This window comes from Ochlerotatus camptorhynchus, unplaced genomic scaffold, assembly GCF_037179485.1.
Source record: "Ochlerotatus camptorhynchus isolate MF236.1 unplaced genomic scaffold, CSIRO-AGI_Acam_v1.1 ptg000406l, whole genome shotgun sequence".
Classification (NCBI taxonomy): Eukaryota; Metazoa; Arthropoda; class Insecta; order Diptera; family Culicidae; genus Ochlerotatus; species Ochlerotatus camptorhynchus.
In genome coordinates this window covers 3,845,219-3,867,320 of record NW_027040892.1, presented here as the reverse complement: position 1 = coordinate 3,867,320, position 22,102 = coordinate 3,845,219, and the positions used below count along the sequence as shown (strand labels likewise).

Sequence of the window (22,102 nt, the reverse complement as noted above, 5' to 3'; positions counted from 1 at the left end):
GCGCTCAACGGTGGCCTTGCTCATCACACTTCCCAGCTGGCATCCACCGGAAGCCGTGAAAAATGAGCCGCTTGCCATTCTTGTGCTGCTCCTACTGCTCCCATTTTATCGTTTGCAATCGGGCGTCCCACAACACGAAACAACATCATCCCGATACCAATGAGCAGCTATAGAGTTTCAAAAAGTGCTACGGTGGAGGTGGGAGATGATGGGAATGTATGTCATCGTCAAGCACTTTGGAGGTTATATGAGTGTTTTTCTGCTAGCAGCAGTCTACAACCGGGATTGTTTCGTAGAAGGAAACTTGAACCGGGGTTATTGTGTTTCCCGTTTCGCCTACCAAAGAGTCATCCATTCATTGGATGGGATCTGCCTGGGTGGAGCATGAAGGAATGATATTTTTATTTGCAATCATGTGTGAAGTTTAGCTTTGTGCTTTTCCGCCTCCGGAGTCAAAACAACTTCGGCAGACTCCAAGTTGTCTCCCAAACCCCGGAGTCAGCTTTGGTTGCGTGCTTGTGGGAGTGAAATGTCACCCAACAGACAACGGCGTGCCTCACAACAGTGCTATGGGAGGTACCTCAAATGATGACGCGACGAGACTTGTTTGTTTACTGTTCGGGGAAGCCAACAACGAGTGAATTCGGTATATTTAGAATGAGTTGAATTTTGATTGGTTTCCAAATATGATCCGATTATGCCTACGTGAACTACTGGAACTTTAATGTAATCAGATTAAATTTCTCACCATTTCTGCTTCGCAGTGTTGGACCCCACAAGTATTATCTTTCAAACCAAAGTGGGTTAGGACATGAATTCAAGAGTTCATCGCATAATAATCTTCTCTATCGTATAAATGACAAACCCGAAGACCTCGGAAATTGCATGGCTTTGCATATGGGAAAAGTACTCAACGGAGGGTGAAAATGCTGCTGCTATTTTGTACAAAGTTGAAAACGTAGAACTTTTCTAGCGACGAACAATTTTTCGCCTTCTGCTGCAAATATACATTCCCATATAAGTCAACACATTCCTACATGGAAATAATGTACACAAGCGGATGAGCGTAGGCAAGGCACCGGAAAAATAAATTCTATAGAACATGGTTGCTCAACAAACCAAACATCCAAACAGGGAAAACTTTCGGATGGCTTCTCGGAGGATATGTTTCGTGTTCGGTGGTCTAGTTAGTCATTGATCATTTGTTATCAAATTGAGTATAAAGTAGTCGAAGCGTGTACTCACCATCTGAAGTTCCAACCATTTCTCATTCAGCTTCCCACTTCTACGAAATCCCTACACCGTTTGCTCAGCCCAAATTTTCCTGAAGCCACCAAAAGCCAAGCCCGATAAAAATTTCATACCTCCTTAATCCCTATTATCATAATAAACTAGGTTGCTATACAGTCGCACAACGTTTCCGGAATCTCCCCTTCGGAGGCACAACCTTCCCACCCTAAACTCGCTCGCTCACTACAGCCGAAGTCAACCAAGCCAGAAGTTCAGGAGCTCGATAATCACACGACGCTTTGCCGACAGTTCACATTTCGCACGACTTTATCGCGAAAAGTCCTGCTTAAGAGCCGTTGAAAAATTCAGTCCGTTCCCCTTTCTTTCTGTGAACCAACCGACCAACCTCGGCGGTGGCGTCGGGGAAAATTAAATGATCATAAATAATTAAAATCCTGTTCGACCAACAACAGGTCGTTGCCGTGTCGGTGGGAAAACGGTGTTCCCTTCACGGAAGGTAGACTTTGCAGAAGTCAACTTGTGTCCCCATTCGCACGTGAAACCCGTGAAACAAGCTTTAAAAAAGGAAACGAGATGAGAGGTGATTATATTCCATTTTTAATTTCCTTCGGATTGACACACGGGAGTGTATGTGACTGCCCGGTGCCCATTTTGCTTCCCTCTCTCAGTTTGTGAATCCCAGGAATTAGTTGCCACAGGACTGGCTTAGTCATGTCTGAAGGCAGAAAATCCTTCTCGTCGCTCGTATTTTCCGCCTCGAGGAACCACCGGAGAAGCGGAGAACGGTTTCGTCGAACGAATATGGCTCACAGGCGGACGATGCTTAATCGAAAAAGATTACCGGGATTCGCTTAACTTTTGATTCTGCACCTGCCATGCGGAATCGATTTTTATTGCCCGTTTCCGAGGAGCTATTCGGTAGAAAAATTGCATCCAACTGAGTGGAAAATATTGAACGACCGGAGCATCCGGGAAACGAGAATTCACACGAGTTTTCTTCTCTATCATGACTAGGAATTATTATAAGACTTCCGCTAGTGAAGCACCATTTATGACGGTCGTCATAACTTTTACGCAAACTAAAGTCATATCCTTTGTGCTCATCCGCGAAGTCATACCGAATCGATTTGAACGTCGAACGCCCGGATAATTTATGGCGTTTAACGCAAACAACAGTTGAAACAAGCAATCAAGTGCTGTTATTGCGTTTGTTATTGTGCTCATTATTGTCGGCAAGCAATTATAATTATCGCTATTTGGCATTGTTGCTGTCTGCCCAGCCTCCCAGTACTTGTTTGCAAACAGCCCATAACCGATGACAGTACGTCGCACAACCCCTTATTGCTACTACGGCGGCAAGGGCGGCGACGGCAGAGACTGAATTAATTATTCTCGACTAATTCCGGCGCAAACCAATTGCTCTTCATTATCGCGAACGTTCATATTACCCCGGTGTCCTCTCTGGCAAAGGTATATCTACTCGTTGGCGGATCGAATGAATATATTGGCATGTCTTTAGAAATTCTCCAACGGCAGCGGCACCGGAACCGCTATAGCAGTGCCACTTCCGATTTCAATCGTCGTTGGTTGGTAGGCGTTAAAGCGAAGCGAGTTGAGGTGTGAAGTTTCACAACCATTTCTTGGAACGGAATTGGAACGATTGTGATTTGTGAATTTCTCATGAAAAACATAATTGATATGAAAGTGGATTTATTTTCAAAAGAACGTGTCTGCTTTGAATCCCTTCCACTACGATAATGGTCACCCTGGAAGCAGGGACCTCCCTTAGCTCAGTCGGTAAAGGCGCAGCTACAAAGCAAGACCATGCTGGAAGAGGTGGCTGGGTTCGATTCCCGGTCCGGTCTAGGAATTTTTCGGGTAGGAAAATTTCTCGACTTCCCTGGGCATAGAAGTATGATTGGACTTGCCACACAATTATACCAATGCAAAAATGGTACAGGCATCGAAAGCTCTCAACTAATAACTGTGGAAGTGCACCTAGAACAGAACACTAAATTGAGAGCACGCAATAAGCTAATATGCGATATGCAATGCGAAGAAGAAGAGAAGCATGGTTGTGGTGAGTCAGGTGTATAAACTTCTATACGAATTTTTACAGTCGTAAGCAAACTTTTCGTAAAGGAAGTGTGCTACCCGGAGAGAAGCTATAATTACACTAGTTTACAAATAAAAGTAAAATAATGAACTTCAATGTTTGACCTATGATTTTTATGTTAAATCGTGCGCTAAATCTAAAAATTTAGTCAACAAATCTCAATAGGGGAGTTTCTAGATATAGATAATAAATAGAATTTAACTTAAAAAAAGGTTTGTTTTCTAAAACATAAATATCTATATCTCGATCATTTCAACATAATTTGTCCGTACAATTAGTGATATTGTTGTTAATTAATAGTTTGTTTAACTTTGACTATGTGTTTTGTATTACTTCTGCGTGAAGTCAAATATATCCATAGTTGAAGATGCTAATTTCAAATAACAGAGACTAAAGTGGTAAGTTTTATACGATAGGTGAGGAGATGAAAGTATAGAGTTGATAGTTCCAACCGGTGGTCCGCGGCCGACTGGGGGGTCGCGAAGCCTTCCCAGGGGGCCGCGAAGGTATTGATTGCTTTGCTCTAAATTCGTTTGTTTCATTTTACATTATTTCAGTGACATACCTATTTGAAATAATCTTTCTTTACATGTTCCAATCGATTTCGGTTTTACTTGTGTGTGTTCGCTCCTATCTCCTATGTGTGTGCGATTTCTCTCTCCCTAACTAATGTGCTCATGTGCTCTACTTAAATATGTGTGTGACGTCACTTTATCGGCAACTCAGCTCCAAACGAGTCTGTGCTCCTGGTGACAACGACGTTGGCGTTGAAAAACGTTACTTTTCAAAGGCGGGAATGCCACATCACGAGTTCCGGAAAAGCGTGTCACGGAAACTCGGCGCTACTCGCTCATCAGTCTTAGACTGGCAAAAAATCACTCCGTGGCGCCCTCGCCGGACGCCACACTCCAAAAATACAAAAGGCTTGACTCACCAGATGATGTTGGTTTACGTGATGGTCACAGTCGATGACCTATCGACGGGTTCGACGCACTCTTTAGGGATCGTCGATGGTGATCCGATGAATGGAGGTTAGACTGATGCAAAATTTGAAATTTTCGCTCCACAGTGCTCAAACGGTTTCAAATCAGGTCCTGATAAGCCTCCCAAAATTTAAACTCATTTGGAAAGAAACTGACTTGGCACAAACTATTCGAAGTTTATATGGAAATTACTATGGGAAAACCAAACTTTCTGTTCATTGTCTTCTACCAATTTTCCATATTGCTTTTTCGAAAATTGCAATAATTATTCTTACGGGAAATTTTCTAAGCTACAACTTTGCGGAACATTGTTTTTCAGTCGAATGTCAAATCAAAATGTTATTAATTCTTTAAGAGATTGATAATCTTATGGCATGATCAAGCAGCTGTTCTGTGGGCAACACTGTATTCTGCAGTGTGACATAGTAGCCATGATAATTGTGTTCTATTCTTCGCACCAGAAATACCAATGTTGCCTGCTGAACAGTTGAATGAGCATAATTATAAGACATCAGTGGCTTGAATCATTAATAACTTTTGTTCCTTACTTTTGATTGAAAAGTGATTTTGATTAAAGTTGTAGCTGAGAAAATTTTCTACAATCACTGGTATGATTTTTAAAAGCATAGTGATGTGGTGAATTGTTAGATAGAAATGAACAAAAACATAAGTTTTCCCATAGTAATTCCCATATAAACTTGAAATGGTTTGTGCCAAGGCAGTTTCTGACTAAAGTAGTTCAAATTTTGGGAGGCTAACCAGGACCCGATTTGGAACCGTTTAAGCACTGTGGAGCGAAAATTTCAAATTTTGCATCAGTCTAATGGAGGTGCTTCGCTGACAATGGCGTTTCACACGCCGATGCGATGGCGGTTACTCTGCCGTGCCGGTAGGTTGACGAACCGGCGGGTGAACCGTGTCCACGTGGAGATCCCCTGAGTCTCCTCGGACCGATTACGTGACGGAGTCGTCCGCTTCCGGCCGGTTGGCGATTGCCGGGAAATTCCGTCCGTTGGGGAGAAATTGCTGCGTTTGGGCACGGTGGGCACGATTTAACACGACTACACCAGAACAGTGAGCACAAGCACGAGCACGGACATGGACAGCACATATTGAGCACATCAAAAATTACCTGTAGATGTATCTAGCCTTTCTCCTGATCGCACACAATTCTCTAAACGCACACTTATTTTACTAGCTAAAGGAACGAACAAAAATCTTTAATTAATTTTAAACACTAGACATCACTTTAAATTACATACTTTAACTAGGGAAAACGACCACGAACAAACGCGCACACTTCAAGAACGTTGGGAAGTCACGGACGAAATGATCGGGACCGTGAATCCTCAGATAAAGGAAAGTAAAATTCGGACGAACCGGAAGTCCATCATTTCCCGAAACCCTTCGTGTCCTATCGTGAATCTAAAAACACGAAAGATAACTTGGCTCGTTTAATTGCGCGACTGTCCCTTTCCTACCTTATCCATAAATTAAATGGACCCGTCTTAGGAAAGATTTCAACAAAAATGCTTGTGTCTTCCTACTGCCTAAGCAAAGGAATTTAATTCAAACAATTTAACATTATCAAATTATATACAAATTTATACAACATTCCTGATCGTTACATGAAGCAGGCCTTAAACGGCAAAGATTCGATGCTACAGGCAGCATCCAACAATAGAACACCACAGTAGTGCAGGCGTCATATGAAGCAGCATTGGAAATCGCGAAAAACAAAAAACCACATACAATCGGAGAAACTCTCATCAAGCCCAGCATGCTGAAAATGGTGAATTTGGTACTTGGGGAAGCAAGTGAGAGTAAAATGCGGCAAGTCTTGTTGTCAAACAACACCGTGCAAAGACGAATTACCCATATGTCCGAAGATGTTAAAGTGCAAATTTTGGAAGAAATCAAGCAATCCCCTCTATTTGGAATCCAACTCGACGAATCTACGGATGTCAACTCCTGTGCGCAACTGTTGGTATTTGTGAAGTACGTTTACTCTGGCGAATTAAAGGAAGAGTTTCTTTTCTGTAGTGATCTGGAAACTTCTACCAAAAGTGATGTTATCAAAATCAAAACATTTTTTTGAATCGGGTGGCTTACAGTGGGAAAAAGTCGGTGGAGTTTGTACCGATGGCGCTCCAGCAATGCTTGGTAACAAATCAGGGTTTCAGGAAAGGTTAAAGAGCTTGCTCCACACGCCACTACTGTTCATTGCATGATTCATCGATATGCCCTTGCCAGCAAGACTCTGCCGGAACCGTTGTTGAAAGTACTGGATTCAGTCATAAAAATTGTTGACTATATTAAATCTGGAGCTCTGAATACCCGTTTATTCAAAAAACTCTGCAAATAAATGAACTCAGATCATGAGGTTCTTCTTTTCTACACTTCCGTGCGCTGGTTGTCGAAAGGCAATGTACTCAACCGTGTTTTCGAATTGAAGGACGAAACCCAAATGTTCTTGAAAGCTCAAGGGAAAAACGATTTCCTTGCTAATTTTAATGAGGAAAGCTGGCAGAAGTACCTCGCTTACCTAACAGATATTTTCGAGCATCTAAATTCGCTGAACTTGAAGCTACAGGGCAAACAAATCAATCTTGTTCACTTCCAAGACCATCTTCAAGCATTCATGGCAAAAATCAAAAACTGGCGCCGAAAGGTTAATATTGGAAATGTTGCCATGTTCGATAGACTGTGCAGTATGACTGACAAAGGAGCGAACGAGCTGAATTCGGATCTTAAATTAGAAATAATTGCCCATCTTGATTCACTGGATAAGAATTTGAGAAGTATTTCCCCGAGCTGACAAAAGAAGACGCTGCTTTAGTCCGCAACCCGTTTTCTTCTTCATTGGATGTGGCTAGTCTTTCTGATGAGATACAGGACGAATACTTAGATATGAGAAATGATTCCTCTCCTCGTGATTTGTGCCATGAAAAGGATTTGAACCAGTTCTGGTGTACCATGTACGAGCCGTACCCCAAAGTCTCCTTGCAGGCATTAAAGGTCCTGATCCCATTTGCATCTACATAAAGGGCGGACACGAAATTATTGCGACACCGAAAATGTCATGCCAATTTTCTTATAATCTAAACATTAATATTTTAGGGTAGTTTTATACATATATTTACTTCAAAAATCAAAAGAAAAGTTAATCGATGGAGCCTTGAGTGTAAAATTGAACGCATTTTCGCTTGATGCCCTCCACCAAAGTCTTTACAGTGTCATCCGGTACCAGTTTCTCAGTTTTTTTTTCCATTTTCTTAACATGTCCTTCTCATCTTTGACTGTCTTCTTGCTCTTCCGAAGTTCCCGCTTCATTATTGCCCAGTACTGCTCCACCGGGCGCAGCTCCGGACAGTTTGGCGGATTCATGTCCTTTGGAACAAAATGGACAGAATTGGCCTCATACCACTCCAGGACACTTTTAGAATAGTGGCATGATGCCAAATCTGGCCAAAATAGCGGAGCTTCGTCGTGCTGCTGCAAGAACGGCAAAAGGCGCTTCTCGAGGCACTCAGATTTGTAGATCTCGCCATTTACTGTGCCCTTTGTCACGAAAGGCTCACTCCTCAGTCAGCAAGAGCAGATGGCCTGTCAAATGAGATATTTGGAGGCGAACTTCGACATTTTCTTCTTCTTAAATTTGTCGTCCACATCGAACTTGCTCTTGCCGGTAAAAAACTCCAACCCCGGAATTTGCTTAAAATCGGCTTTTATATTCGTTTCGTCGTCCATCACACAGCAGCCATATTTTGTCAGCATCTTCTCGTAGAGCTTCCGTGCCCGAGTTTAAGCCGTCGATTGTTGCCGCTCATCGCGGTTTGGGAAGTTCTGTACCTTGTATGGATGTAGTCCAGCTCTCTTCTTTGCATTCTGGACGTAGCTCTGCGACATGCCGATCTTTTTAGCCAAATCACGGCTTGAGACGTTGGGATTTGCTTTAATCATCCGCTTCACCTTTCCCTCCGTCTTTTTATTCTCCGGTCCCAGTTTTCTTCCAGCTCCTTTGCCGTGATCCAACGTCAACCACTCCTGGAACCGCTTCAACACTCTGGAGACGGTTGAATGGTGAATGTTCAACATTTTTCCCAACTGCCGATGCGACAGGTCAGGAAATTCCAGGTGTTTGGAAAGAATTTGTTCTCTCAACTCGCGTTGGTTCACCTCCATTTTCGTTGAATCGAAAAACACGACTTCGAGTTTGACAGCATGTACACAATACACATCAATGAGAAAGTGTGCAAAATTTGGTTGATTTTTACCCAATGGTAAAAAAGTTATGCCCTGTTGAATGTGTCGCAATAATTTCGTGTTCGCCCTTTACCTCTGTGAGAGCGGATTTTCAACTCTCCTCCAAATCAAGACAAAGTTGAGGAACAGACTGAACGTTGAGGACGATATGAGATTGGCGTTGTCTAAAACGCAGCCCCGTATTCCTAAACTAGTATCTCAAATCCAAGCGCAAAAATCACACTGAATTAGTTTTTGTCTGTTGTTAACATAAGATGAAATAAATCCATTAGATAGCAAACCAAATTAATGTTTTTCTCTCATCTTAGCACAATTTATCCATCGTACATTCCAGGGGGCTACGGGACTCTCAATTTTTCGTAAAAGGGGTCGCGGATCTGGAGAAGTTGGGAACCACTGTTCTATATATTTACAAGATAAATTGGATTTTAGTTAAGTTTTCCAGCAAGGTAAATACAAATGTTTGTAGTGGTTGTGCCAAGAATACCACTAATCTCACTGGAAAATATTATTCAGTGGATCGAAAGTAAATTTTCTCACTTTTACAATCGGAGATATTTGTATTTTAGTAAAAAACTTTTATTAGGTGAAATTTCATATTTTTTTTAGCTGTATCTAGAAAACTAAATCTATTATTTTTCTGACTACATTTTTGGATTCAGCGCACGATTATTCATGGGAAATTACCAACAGCGTACAAACGTCAAATATTATGTGAACTACACTGAGATTATTATTCCATAAAATTTTATAGAAACATCGTATGTTTTTTTGCGACAAGATTTTATGTTGGATTTTATATGATAGAACTATGAAAAACTGTCAGATTTCTTCAACCAGCCATCGTTTGATTTTTCACTCATACAACTATGAATTTGAATACAAACGAATGATGGATATCATGAGACTTAACTATTAATTTCGTACGCCTTTTCGTTATGTGGGAATTAAACACTGAGGAAACCTCCTTTCTATTTTCATAAGCTGCATCGTGTGAATGACATGAAAAAAACATGAAAATATGCGTTCCATCCAATTTCATAGGTATCTTATGAATTCATACTCCATTTTTAGCATTTATAGCTTCATCCAAAAAAAGGTGTACGGAAAATATGTGAATTCCATAAATCCTTCGTATGAATTGTTTTGGTGCAACTTATGTCAACAAGTCATAAGCCAATCGTACGAAAAGTAGTACGAAAAGTAGTACGAAAAGTAGTACGAAAAGTAGTACGAAAAGTAGTACATAGTCAGTTAAAATCACAACACCAACAAAGGTGGACGATCCAGTTCCGCAACGTTGTATAAGACACAATTGTTGAGAAAAGTGGGTCTACATCCACAAAAGTAATTATTTTTATAGAAATTTGGGTTTCTTGATCAGCCAAGTTGGATTTTGGATCTGTCCTTTGAAAAAAACTATTGGATTTTATAGAATAGACCTTTGTGAGTTCGTACGTGATGATAGATTTTTTTGAAGCCAGGTTGGATTTCGGTTTGTTTAGTTTTTATAGAACGGTTGTTGTGCTTGTTTTGAAAAGTTGTGCTTAGATTTTATAGAACGGAGCTTGCTGAATTCGTAGGTAAAGGACCACCTTGGTTAATATTCACAAAAGTAGGTATTTTCATAGAAATTTCATGTTTATGTTTTGCTCCAATCTTTGAAAAATAGGCTTGTATTTTAGAATAGAATTGACTGAACCCATACGTGAGGGTTGAATTTCTCAATTTTCGTGAAATCAGAGTTTAAATTCACAAAAGTACGTATTGTAAAAGAAACGTTAATTTTTTGTTCTGCCAAGTTGAACTTTGGCCCCGATGTTTGAAAAATAGAATTGGATTTTAATGAATGAACCTTGCTAAATCCATACGTCAGGGTTTTTTTTTTCCTTTGGTTTGTTTTCCGTGCTGAGCACCAATGCTACCGACGCAAAGGAGGCAGCTCCCACACCCTGGACCCTACCTATCGAGCCATCAACTCATGAACCAGGGGCCAACGGCTTTACTTCCCTTCCGAAGGAATGCGTGATCAGAGATGTTATGCCTCAGAACATCCCGGCGGCGTCGACTGGAATTGAATCAAGGCCTGCTGGGGTGAGAGGCAATCACGCTTACCACTACACCACCGGCGCCGCTAAACGTCAGGGTTTAATTTTAGAATTTTTGTGAAAACCAACTTTAAATTCACAAAAATACGTATTTTGATAGAAATTCGGGTTAACTGTTCAGCCAAGTTGGATTTTGGCTCCGTATTTTGAAAAATGGGCTTAGATTTTTTAGACTGGACCCTGCTCAATCCATACGTGATGGTACATGTTTTGAAGCATGCACAATTTTTTAGAAAACTGGGTTTGAATCCTCAAGAGTACGCATTTTTATAGAAATTTGGGTTTCTTGTTCAGCCAAGTTGATCAGCCAAGAGTATCTTTGAAAATTAGGCTTGTATTTTTTTGAATGGGCTTTGCTGAATCCATACGTCTAGTTAGATTTTTTGAAGCAGCACAATTGTTGAGAAAACTGAGTTTAAATTCACAAAGTAGGTACTTGCATTTTGGGTTTCCTGTTCTGCCATATTATATTTGGCATTCTGGTCCTGTCTAGGCATTTTTCGGGGTGGAAAATTTCTCGACTTCCCTGGGCATACAGAATGATTGTATTTGCCACATAATTATACTAATGCAACAAGTACTAACTGTATAGACATCGTAAGCTCTCAATTAATAACTGTGGAAGTGCATCTAGAACACTAAGTTGAGAGCACGCAATAAGCTAATATGCGATAAGCAATAAGCTTGAAATGCGAAGAAGATGAAGAGGAAGGATGATAATAATAATAAATGATCAGGTCCGTAGTATTTACAAATTATCAATTCAAGGATCTAAGCATCCCCCATTTATGATTGCATGATTATCTTGCAACATTGTATGGATAAAGCCCTACACTGAGGCAAATAAACCAAAGAATTTCATAAGACTCTACTTATAAACAACATATATGAATTTCATTAGCGTGACATATGAATTATTTTCGGGTAACATTAGATAGCTCTTAACCATTTTATTTTCCCAAGCGTTTTGGGATAGCTACCCGAGCAAGCTGCCAAGCAAGTGGTTTTGAGTATTTGGCACTGATGAAGTCTGCAAGTAGTAGACGAAATACGCGTATCTGTCAAAAGATAAGCAATTATAACGGATTTAAAAGGAAATAAATCAACACACTCATAAAACTCTTCATGAATATATGTTAAACTTTGGAAATTCAGTCGGCCAGAGCCCAAATCATCCATGATATCTTATTATTAACTAAAATTGGCACTGAGGCCAAATATTGGAGCTAGAGCCACTACTGGCTCAATGTAGTGTACCAATAGCGTACTTTCCGAATCTGAGGTTCATTTGTAACGTACCTAAAAATTTATTATTCTATACTATATATAAAACTCTTTAAAATACATTATACGTAAAATCTGACTTCAGATTTGGATTCCTCGAGAAATTTTAGCCCGATTTGACCCAAAAAACATGTTACTTAAGTGTATTATACGCTACTTAATGACCAAAAACGTGATTTAAAAAAAAGTATATCGAAATACCCTTGAATACCTACATCCAGCTAAACATTCTGTTTACCCATTAAAGAAGATAACCAACAAACATGGGAGAAGGAATTTTTAAATATCTTTAAACAAACATTATCAATCTGTATGGGTACAGGTTGAACGTACCTCAAGGCAACTCTTGTTTTTATGGATAGGATGGATGATTTTGTAAGAAAAATTGAATTTGTATGATTATTTTAGAAAATTCGTAGTTTTGTGAATATTTCGGGGAATGCTGAGAATTAAATCTTCTCAAATATTCTCACAAATTCAAGAAACAATGTGCATGGGTACAGGTTATTTGTGGCATCGAGTGGAGGGTGCGCAGATTCTGCAGCTCGAACCCCCATAAATCACCGCATCAAAACCCAAATTTTTAATATCATCTTAATATTTTGTTTGCGAAATACTTTCAACACTCCGAACACGATGCCTCCGGTTCAATGTGTGACGGCAAACTTGCAATGTTTGAAAAATAATAGCTCAGCAATTATAGGAGAATTCCAAATATATTGGTGCCATTTAAAATAGTATGCTATAAAGAATTATTTGGTACCAAAAGATTTAAAATCCATTGCTGAACTGCTGAACTTTTTTTTAACTAGTTCGTTTATTTACTAGGCTCAATAGTGTGTAACACTTTGTGGAGCCAAAAATCAGTAATGTTTGAATTTACATTTCAAACAGCAGTAGTTCGAGGTTAGTATTGGGTACCAATTACTCATGGCGGGCTCGAGGTTAATGGGTAACAATTTCGATTGGAAGTAGCTAGGTGGGAAACTGGTTTCTGAAGCCTGTTTCAGATACTACGGTTGACCAAATCCTGGCTGGGCAGGGGCAAGTAGCACAGAAACAGGAGAATAATAAGACTGGGACACAATGGTTGGAAATTGTTTGGAAAGGAGGAAATGGTCACATCAAACTCTAACATCAGACAAACAAAGGAATTCATAGATCGCCTGCATGTAGGGAATATCACGGGTTCTTATACAACTCTTACTTCACGGAAGGGTTGTCTACCACGGGACACTAGGGTATCCAACAGTCGTGCTCTGGAGGCGTCATTACCCGGGTAATACCAAACTGCGTAATCGATGTCTTCATAACCGGTTCTACACCTACATATATTGCTGTTAGTGAGGTTTATTCTGCAGAGATGTGCGTCTAGCGAGTAGTGGTTGGACTTAAGTGTTGACATCACGCGAATGAAGCCCTGACTTACATCCATACCTTTGAAACACGCATTCGAAGAAACATTTGGAGCAATGGAATGTAACCACTGTCTAGGATTGAGCAATGTGAGGGGACCCATACAAAGGTAATCATATATGATCTTTCGACCCGCAAACTCATCTGCTCCCTTACCTTTGAAAGGAAATAAGATGAGTGCCTACCTTGTTTCATCGATCGAATAGCCTCAATCGAACTGAAACTATCCTAGAAGATGACCCATAGACCATTAATGGGCATATCGAAAATCATCCCCAATGCGAAGTTGATTGCTGCTAGCTCAGCAAAATAAACGGAACAAGGTTCCTGAAGTTTCCGAAAGGCGGTTGAGCATTTATTGAAGACGCCGAAGCCAGTGGATCCATCAATGCGTGATCCATCAGTGAAAAATCTTCTATTGCAATTGACTTGTTGGTACTTTTCAGCAAAAATACGGAGAATTGAGATAGGTCGAAGTTGATCTGAAACTCCTTGAATAGCCTGTTTGATGGAGAGATAATAGTCAATGGGGGAACTGCACGAGGAGGGTTACAGCACGGAAGGCTAATATCCGATGACATATAATTAAGATAGATCGCACGAATCTAGACTGGATGATCAATTTAACCATTTCTTCGAAGTTTTCAATCACAAGGTTTTTACTAACACTACATTTAATCAATTTTCTTAATGAGAGCAAGGGTTTTACTCTCGCTAGAACCTCTAGGCTCATATGGTGTGTTTAATGCATACAGCCAAGGGCAGTACGTAAACAACGATATTGAATGCGTTCCATTTTAATTTAATTTTTAATTTAACAACCTTGCTTATTGCTTCCTTTCAATAGCTCCTGCTGAAAATCCATACTCAAGAACTGAAAGAATAGTCGTTTAATACAGTTTAATTAGATCTTCCGGTGAGCACCCCACCATGTCCCTGAAATTGATCGTAGAAAGTTGATCCTTTGTTGACACTTTTGTTTCAAATACTTAGTCTGGGTACCTCAAGTGCATTTTGAATCAAACCAGATTCCAAGGCATTTGAAGGTTAAATATTGGGTAATGTCTCTGTTCAAAAGATTTAGACGCAGTCAATTTGCCGTTACACATTTTTCCAGATACATCGTGTCCGGAGTGTTAAAATCTGCAGGTACTCCTATACAGATGGATGCAGTATATAATTCGTACAGGAATCCCCACTCCCCACCACTCTCGGATGTCCTCCGTTAACTTGAGCTGATTTGTTGTATATGATTTGGTTCAACGATAAACATTTGGTTCCACAATATACCCCAGAAGATCGGTTGGTCGTTACCTTATCAAAAAGTTCTCTTGATCAAGCTTGTAGCTGATCAAATTTACCATAAGAGAAGATAGCAATCTTTTCCGTATATCACTACAGTGAAGGGCTAGAACGTTGAGAACAAACAGTTCACTTTTACCATAGTAATTATCATATAAACTTTAAATGGCCATTGCAGTATGAGTCCGGATCCAAATGATTTAAAATTTGAGAGAATTATCAGAACCTGATTAGAAATAGACTGAACTTGGTGGAACAAAATCAATATTTTGAACCACCCCTTTTAAAATTAACACGGTTTACTTGCACATATACTTTGAAAAACCCCAAGTTTTGCACTTAAATAGTCTTGGGTTTTCAGAGAAGTATACCCCAGCAGGGATGGGTTCAATCCAAGTCAGTAGCGCCAGGATGTTCTGAGGCATAACATCTCTGATCACGCCTTCGAAGGGAAGTAAAGCCGTTGGTCCCCGGTTCATGAGTTGATGGGCATTGGTGCTCAGCACGGAAAACAAATCAAAGAGAAAAAAAAAGTTATGTATATTGCGTAAACGAAAATTAGGAGCTACACATATTGATTTCAGAATATTCTTTGAGTGAAAATGAATAGATCACAATAGGAATTTCGTTGAGCTATGGAGTATTCCGACTATTGGGATATCGAGTCAAGAAGTGTGCAATAAAACGAGTCGAGGAAGTGTTGTTATCTAACTGTTGAGTAAAATCTTTAACCGACAAATAACAAATCGAATTATGCAATTTTCCACATTCCATTATGCACCACACTTTACGCTACAACACCTTCTCCAGCGTAATCAACCCAACAAATCTCTTAGCATCCACTCTCTTTATCTCGTTAACAACTGCCGCTAATTAATAAATGAACCACCCCGTTGCTGATCGGATCACCACCCGAACATAATCCTTTCACCACCCACTCACACTCAACACCCTGCTGATTTGTCTGGTTCTAACGATTACCATTTCCGGTTTTTTCTCTCTTCCCACGCCCAGATCAGCGACATCCATCAGTTCTACACGCGCAACTACGAGGTGCGGATGGACGAACTGGAATTCGTGATGAGTTCGATCTCCAACAGCGGTGCCATCCGGTTGCTGGTTGCGGGCGGTTCGACGGTCATAATTAATTTACTCGCAATTATCGCTGCCTTGGCCGGGCGGCTGGCGGCGCATTAATTATTTAACCGATGATCCGCTAGAACGCGCACACGCCGCTCCGTCCGGAAATCGCCGATTGTCTTGCTCCACAGGCCGCACCCGCACCGCAATAGTGTGGCCGGAGGCAGTTTTCTGGCACGGGAAATGGAAGCGAGGTAAGTCATCGAAACGGGCGCCGGGCGTGTTTTGTATATGAGTAACGTAAGGATTTTTGTACTACTATCCTTCTGCATACTAGAAAAATGAAAATCTGAAAAAAAAAATAAAACGGTAACACTATGATGAGAAATTATATTATAGAAAACAAGTGATAACTGAACTGAAAATCTCGTGAGTAGTTTTTAGAGACAGAACAATACATGTATGCATATTAGCACTAGCAGTACAGTAGTGAAAGGGATCGCAAAAAAATGAGAGAATAAAAAATGTCAAAACCCATTATAGGATTAAAATTTACGATGCACAAGCAACACCGTCACATGCATTCGGAGGCGAGGGAAAAAAAATACCGTGCAAAACATAACAGATATGACAACCCAATGATCCGCGGAGGACGCTACGCAGCAATTACAGTAATCATAACTATAAATATTTGTACATACATTTAGGCGAGGAAAAATGTTTTACCAATTTTCCCGATAGCAGTAGAGTCAGTTGGAACTCCAAAAACGTGCGTCCAGAGTAGGAAAAGGGAGGAACGATAATGTGAAAAACTTCAGTGAAAACAAAAAATTGCAAATGTCCCCGCTCTTTATATAAAACAATTCAAACTAAACACTACCGGTGGTTGATGTTTTTAGCAGAACCGTAAAAAATGTGATTTAGATTATGTCTGTTTGTCATGTGTACGTGTATGTGTGTATGTATGTACTTTATTCCCCTGTACGTATGTGATCGTAGAAGCATTAGTTGTTGCGAGTGAGTGAGTAGCTGTTCGTGTGATTCCGCAAATACACACACACGCGCACACCTTGAACCCAACAATGCGATGGCAAAGCAATGGTGGGTTAATCATGCCGAGGGGATTTGAGGATCGGGCGGGATGCGTGGCCGTGGGGTACGTGAAATGAATCAGTTTTGCCAGAATTGATTGGTAATCCGATTGGTGCTGCTAGAGTCCAATTGGATAGGTTGGATGTTTATTTGAAATTGATTGGTTTATGTGCTCATTTTTAGTTTACACTTCAAAGTATCATTACTGTACGCTATAATTAGTGGCATTAATCGGCGATAGAAATTTTCATAAAAATAAAATAGATGTTGATTCAAGGGTGAAATCAGCTGTCGAAATACAAGAAGAGGCAAAATATTGATTATTGAGCTATTAACTTAAATAGATCATTTAACCGGAATTTTATAAATTTCATACGTTGTCATTCGGTTTCAATTGTTCCATTTTGAAAATAACAAACTTCTACTGTATGACGAAAAAAAAATTATATTATAGCACTATTTATCCATGAAGCATGAAGAATATCCTATGGTATCTAAGTTTTAAGTTTTTATAAGTCTCAGACACTTGAAACCAAATTAACGAAGTATCAGCATTCATGAAAAAAAATCCAAATCTATTGTCTTTTTCCTCTGTGTTGATACTTCTCTTCACAGAATTTAAAGATTCCTAGATGTTTTGGAATCAGATCAGATATATTTTCTTAAACTGATGCATCCATCAATTAATTAATTAATTTATCTTTATTAGGGAGGCTTTCAGCCTGGGGCTGGTTCGCCTCCAACACATGCATCCATCAGCATGATAGTGGTCTACCATCCATTGTAGCACGGAAACTAAGTCCGATAGCAGTGGACTCTCTTCTCTGTTTGTCTTGACCAAGCTTAATAACCTCTGATTGTCTTCAACATGTCGCTGTATGAAGGGCCAAAAACGGATTGGGTGGATCGATAGGCAAGATGCGGGACAGTAAATAATCTCCTTCCAGCAACACGATCGTACAATTGGTCTAAAGTACGAGCCCCCAAACAGATAGATGCCCCAGTGGCATTTCCACTCTCCCTGGCCAAATCGCTTCAATCGGGTGCCTTGATGGTTTCTCCCAATCCCAGCATTGTTTTGTATTTATCTAATAATAATAATAAAAAAAAATCTAACGATCTTACCAACTTCCACTGTTTTTTCACCCTTCTGACCGATTTGCGTGCCAATTTGTGAACACGGTGTCCTTCTCTGCATCACTGCTAGTCGCTACTATCCTTCCGAAAGTTTCATATGTTATTTCTGATGTGTTCTACGACATTTCGACGTCCATTATCTTTGTTTGATGATCTAGAGATCCTAGTTGCGTCGTTTAAAATCGTAACACGGAAAATAGACAGTGTATCCTTGTACTTTTCTAACGAGCATCACTCTATTGTCGTTTCGCATGTGCTTCATTTTGCAGCTCTTCTTCCACTTTTACTTTGTTTACTCCATGGTACAGGAAAAGATATAGATATATTCATTATTACCGAACCTGTGATATAACCACAACGGGATGGTTATTCAAAATAGTTCAACGGATGAGATCTGAGGGAACATTTAAAGTTACCATAATTTAAAGTATTTCAACGCGACATTTGTTAACTAACAATTAACGCATTTTTCAATATGTTATCTAAACTGATTTCTGGAAGTATTTACTTGTGTCTTATATCATTAGTACCAATGTTCCGTCTTTTCGTAACTTCAAATGATCTTCGCAAGTGAAATATGAAACTCACATTTTAAAGTGATTTGCATATTACAATTTACAGTGCCATGATTATTTTTAATATTTCGTGGAATACAACTCAGTGTACCATAAAATTTTCCTCAGAGCTATCTTGGATTTCTTCGAAAAATTCTCCTCAAATGAGCGATTTGACCACTTTACATTGAAAATTTCAAAATCACTTACATTAATCTCCATAATTATTTTAATATTTCCTGAAATACGGCTCAGATTTACACCCTTGTTTTACCGTAACATTCTCCTCAGAATTTCCTTGAAATTTTAATCGGATAGAACCATCGTGGAAATCTTCTGAAAATTTTAATGAATATCTCCTCAAAAATCCTTGAATATGTCCACTTTGAATTGCATTGAAATATTTCCCTACCCGGTCCCCAGTCATCAGTTTTGTAATGGACTCATATGTGTTCGGAATGGGTACAATTTAAAGTGGCTTTATTAAGTTCAAGCATCTGTAGACATGGAAGAGATGCAACGATCGAACACGGATACCCCGAAGTTACACTACTCTAGGGGAAAATCCGTCGAATTGAACATGTTGCTCGCGAGGAACAATGGTTCTTCACTACGTGCGGAAGTTTGGTCTCCCACTGGAAATAGGTAACTGGCACTGATTTGTCATTCGCACTTGGTAAATATGGAACAGTGGATTGCATGATCTGCGAAAAATTCCCCGCATAGTTGGGTCTCGACCACATGTATACTGGTGCACGAGGTGTATACAACAATATCGATCAAGAAATTCCATCAACCTTGGATATCTCAAATCGGATAGGGAAAGTGTTCTATGGTGGATTTAAGAATAAGTGCTTTTTGTGTAAGATGGAGGGGCATCGAATCTTGTCCTACTTGGAAAGCCCAACAGGAGAACCGGAAGCTGGAGAAGGTCAATCCAATGCCTATGCGGGAGTCGTTAAAACTGCAACTGTCTTATTGAACGGCAGTATCGCCAACGGGGGGCAGAGCGCTTCCATTGCAGCAATGGACGCAAAACGTGGTCATCACTCAGCACGAATCGGTTGCTTTCCAAAGTCAAGACGCATCGACCGAAAGAACTGCTGATGAAGAACAATGAGGAAGACCCCTCTGCTGGAATAAACACATTGATCAACAAATTGGAAAAGCAACAAATGCTTTTCGGATCTGTAAAAGAACATTTGAAAAAATGGAGTATGAATACATTGGATAAACTCGGTTAGCGTTAACCCCAGAATCACCAACGCGTCACTTATGTGGTAGCCGAAAACACATCAACAAACGGCAAAAGTCAAACTAAACAAGCTACAAAGGCTTGCTACTATTTCCATAACTGGAGCAAAGTGTAGTACACCCCCTAAAGCCTTAGATGCTTTACTCAATCTCCTTCCTCTACATCAATTTATTCAATTGGATGCAGTAACAAGAGCTCTGAGGCTCAAACGATCCATGAAGTTCTTCGATGGAGATCTTTCTGGACACTTGAGTATTCTAAAAGAGTTTCAAATAGGTCCATTAATATTGATGAACGAAGATTGTATGCTAAAGCGACATTATTTCAATTTCGAGTTCCTGATGTAACTCGCTTTGATTGGGATGCAGGTGAACTGGATAATCGTCCTGGATTATTATTTTTTATACAGACGGCTCAAACCAAAATAATAAAGTGGGTGCTGGAATTACCAGCCCTGGGTAATTTTTTCAGTGTCGATGGGAAAATGGCCCACGGTATTTCTAGCTGAAATATATGCCATCTTATAATGTGTAGTAATTTGCATAAAAATTAATTATAAAAATGCAAACATATGCATGCATTTGCTCGGAAAGTCAAGCGGCGCAGAACGCTTGAAATTCAAAAAACTCAAACGTCAACGTGGTGTGGGAATGTATTAAACTATCACAACAACTGTCCTGTCGTAACACGGTTAACCTATATTGGGTTCCTGGTCATTGTGGAGTCGAAGGAAGTGAAAAAGCTGATCAATTGGCAGAAATAGGGTCACCCATGCAATTCATTGGACCCGAGACGTTGTTTTGGACTATCTTCTTGTGCTCTCAAAATGGAATAGGAAAAAAAAACAAAGGTACAGTACAACTGGAAGTATACATTAAATGCTCGGCAATCAAAACAAAATGAGTCCAAGAAAATTCCGAACAGGATTCCTATGTATTCCTGGGGAAAAATCTCAAAATAATTTGGACGAGGCTGAACTTCTCGTAAATTCTGAGTTAAATTTCTGATAATGATGTTAATTCCGGAGAAGAATCAATAGGAATTTCAAAGCACTTCGGAAGCGAGCTTCAAGGGAATTCTGAAAATAATTTCAAGTTAATCAAATATAGAAGATAATTATAGAGGAATTTTGAGGAGAACTTCATGCATTTCAAGGAAATTATGAGGAATATTCTAGGGAAACTGAACTACACGCATATTTTTAAAGGAGTTTTGAGAATAATTCTAAACGAACAAAATTATCTAGGGTATTTTGAGGAGAATTTCCATGGTAATGCCGAAGAAAGTTTCAATTTCTGAAACTCCTAGGTAATTTTTAGGAGAACTTCAAGATAATTCAGAGTTGAATTCCAAAGCAGTGAAGTCGCAAGGAGAGCTTTTAAAAGAACTCAAAGGTAGTTTTGTGACCAATTTTAAGGAGATTGTGAATGATGTGGGAAATATTTGTAGGAATCCCGTTGATTATTTGATTGTGGAGACATCCAAGGCAATTCATAGAAATTTCTCAAAGGGAATCGAATTTTGAGAATTATTTCAGAGGAATATGGATAATAATAGGAAGAAAATTCTCACTATAGTTCTCAGGCAATTCTGAGGAGAATCCTGATGAGATTCTAAGGATGATTAATTCTGCAATTATTCCCTGAGGAATTCTAAAAAAAATTCACACGGAATTCCTAGAAGAACTACAAGAAAATTCTGAACGGAATTCCAAGGAAGTTCACGATAGAAATTCAAGGAAATGCTGATGTGAACTTCAAGATGATTTTTTAAGCAGGGGAAATGGGCGTAATGTCGGCCTGAATGCCCCTAATTTGGGCCCATACATAAATTCAGCAATCGACTAAATTTTCAATAGCGATAAAAAATATCAATTAGTACCGTCTCAGTGATTTTTAGCGATGGGCCCAATCTTAGATCCATAGGCCATCATTAGAGCCATTTTCCGTATACCACTAATTGCAATTAAAATCCGTCGTCGACCTACGGCTAGTTGTTACTAATCTATCTATCCCTGTTGTCAGCAATTAAAACCTAAACCCATATCCGAAGTCTAGTGGTGAATTTCTGTCACACGATTGACGCGGGCGAATCTCTCTCTGCATCATCTCCATCTCCCATCGATGACGTCAAAGGAGCTCTCCAACGTTGTTGAAGCTGCTGTTGTATCGGTCTGGCTGCTGCTCGATCGATGCGTGTAACAATAGCCAACTTTAAAACAATCTGCCTGGCTGGTCGACAGTCAGTACGATAGCCAA

At 39.8% G+C, this 22,102-nt stretch overlaps 1 protein-coding gene across 1 annotated transcript in view; it reads left to right on the top strand.

Annotated features, from left to right (window-relative positions):
* LOC135710936 (roundabout homolog 1-like) overlaps positions 1-16,073 on the top strand; it is a 376,781-nt gene extending 360,708 nt beyond the window's left edge. Inside the window, exon 11 of the mRNA XM_065233660.1 lies at positions 15,741-16,073. Coding sequence (XP_065089732.1) covers positions 15,741-15,923 — 183 coding nt within the window. The 3' untranslated portion in view covers positions 15,924-16,073. The remainder of the gene's footprint in view (positions 1-15,740) is intronic.
* The last annotated feature ends 6,029 nt before the right edge of the window (positions 16,074-22,102 follow it).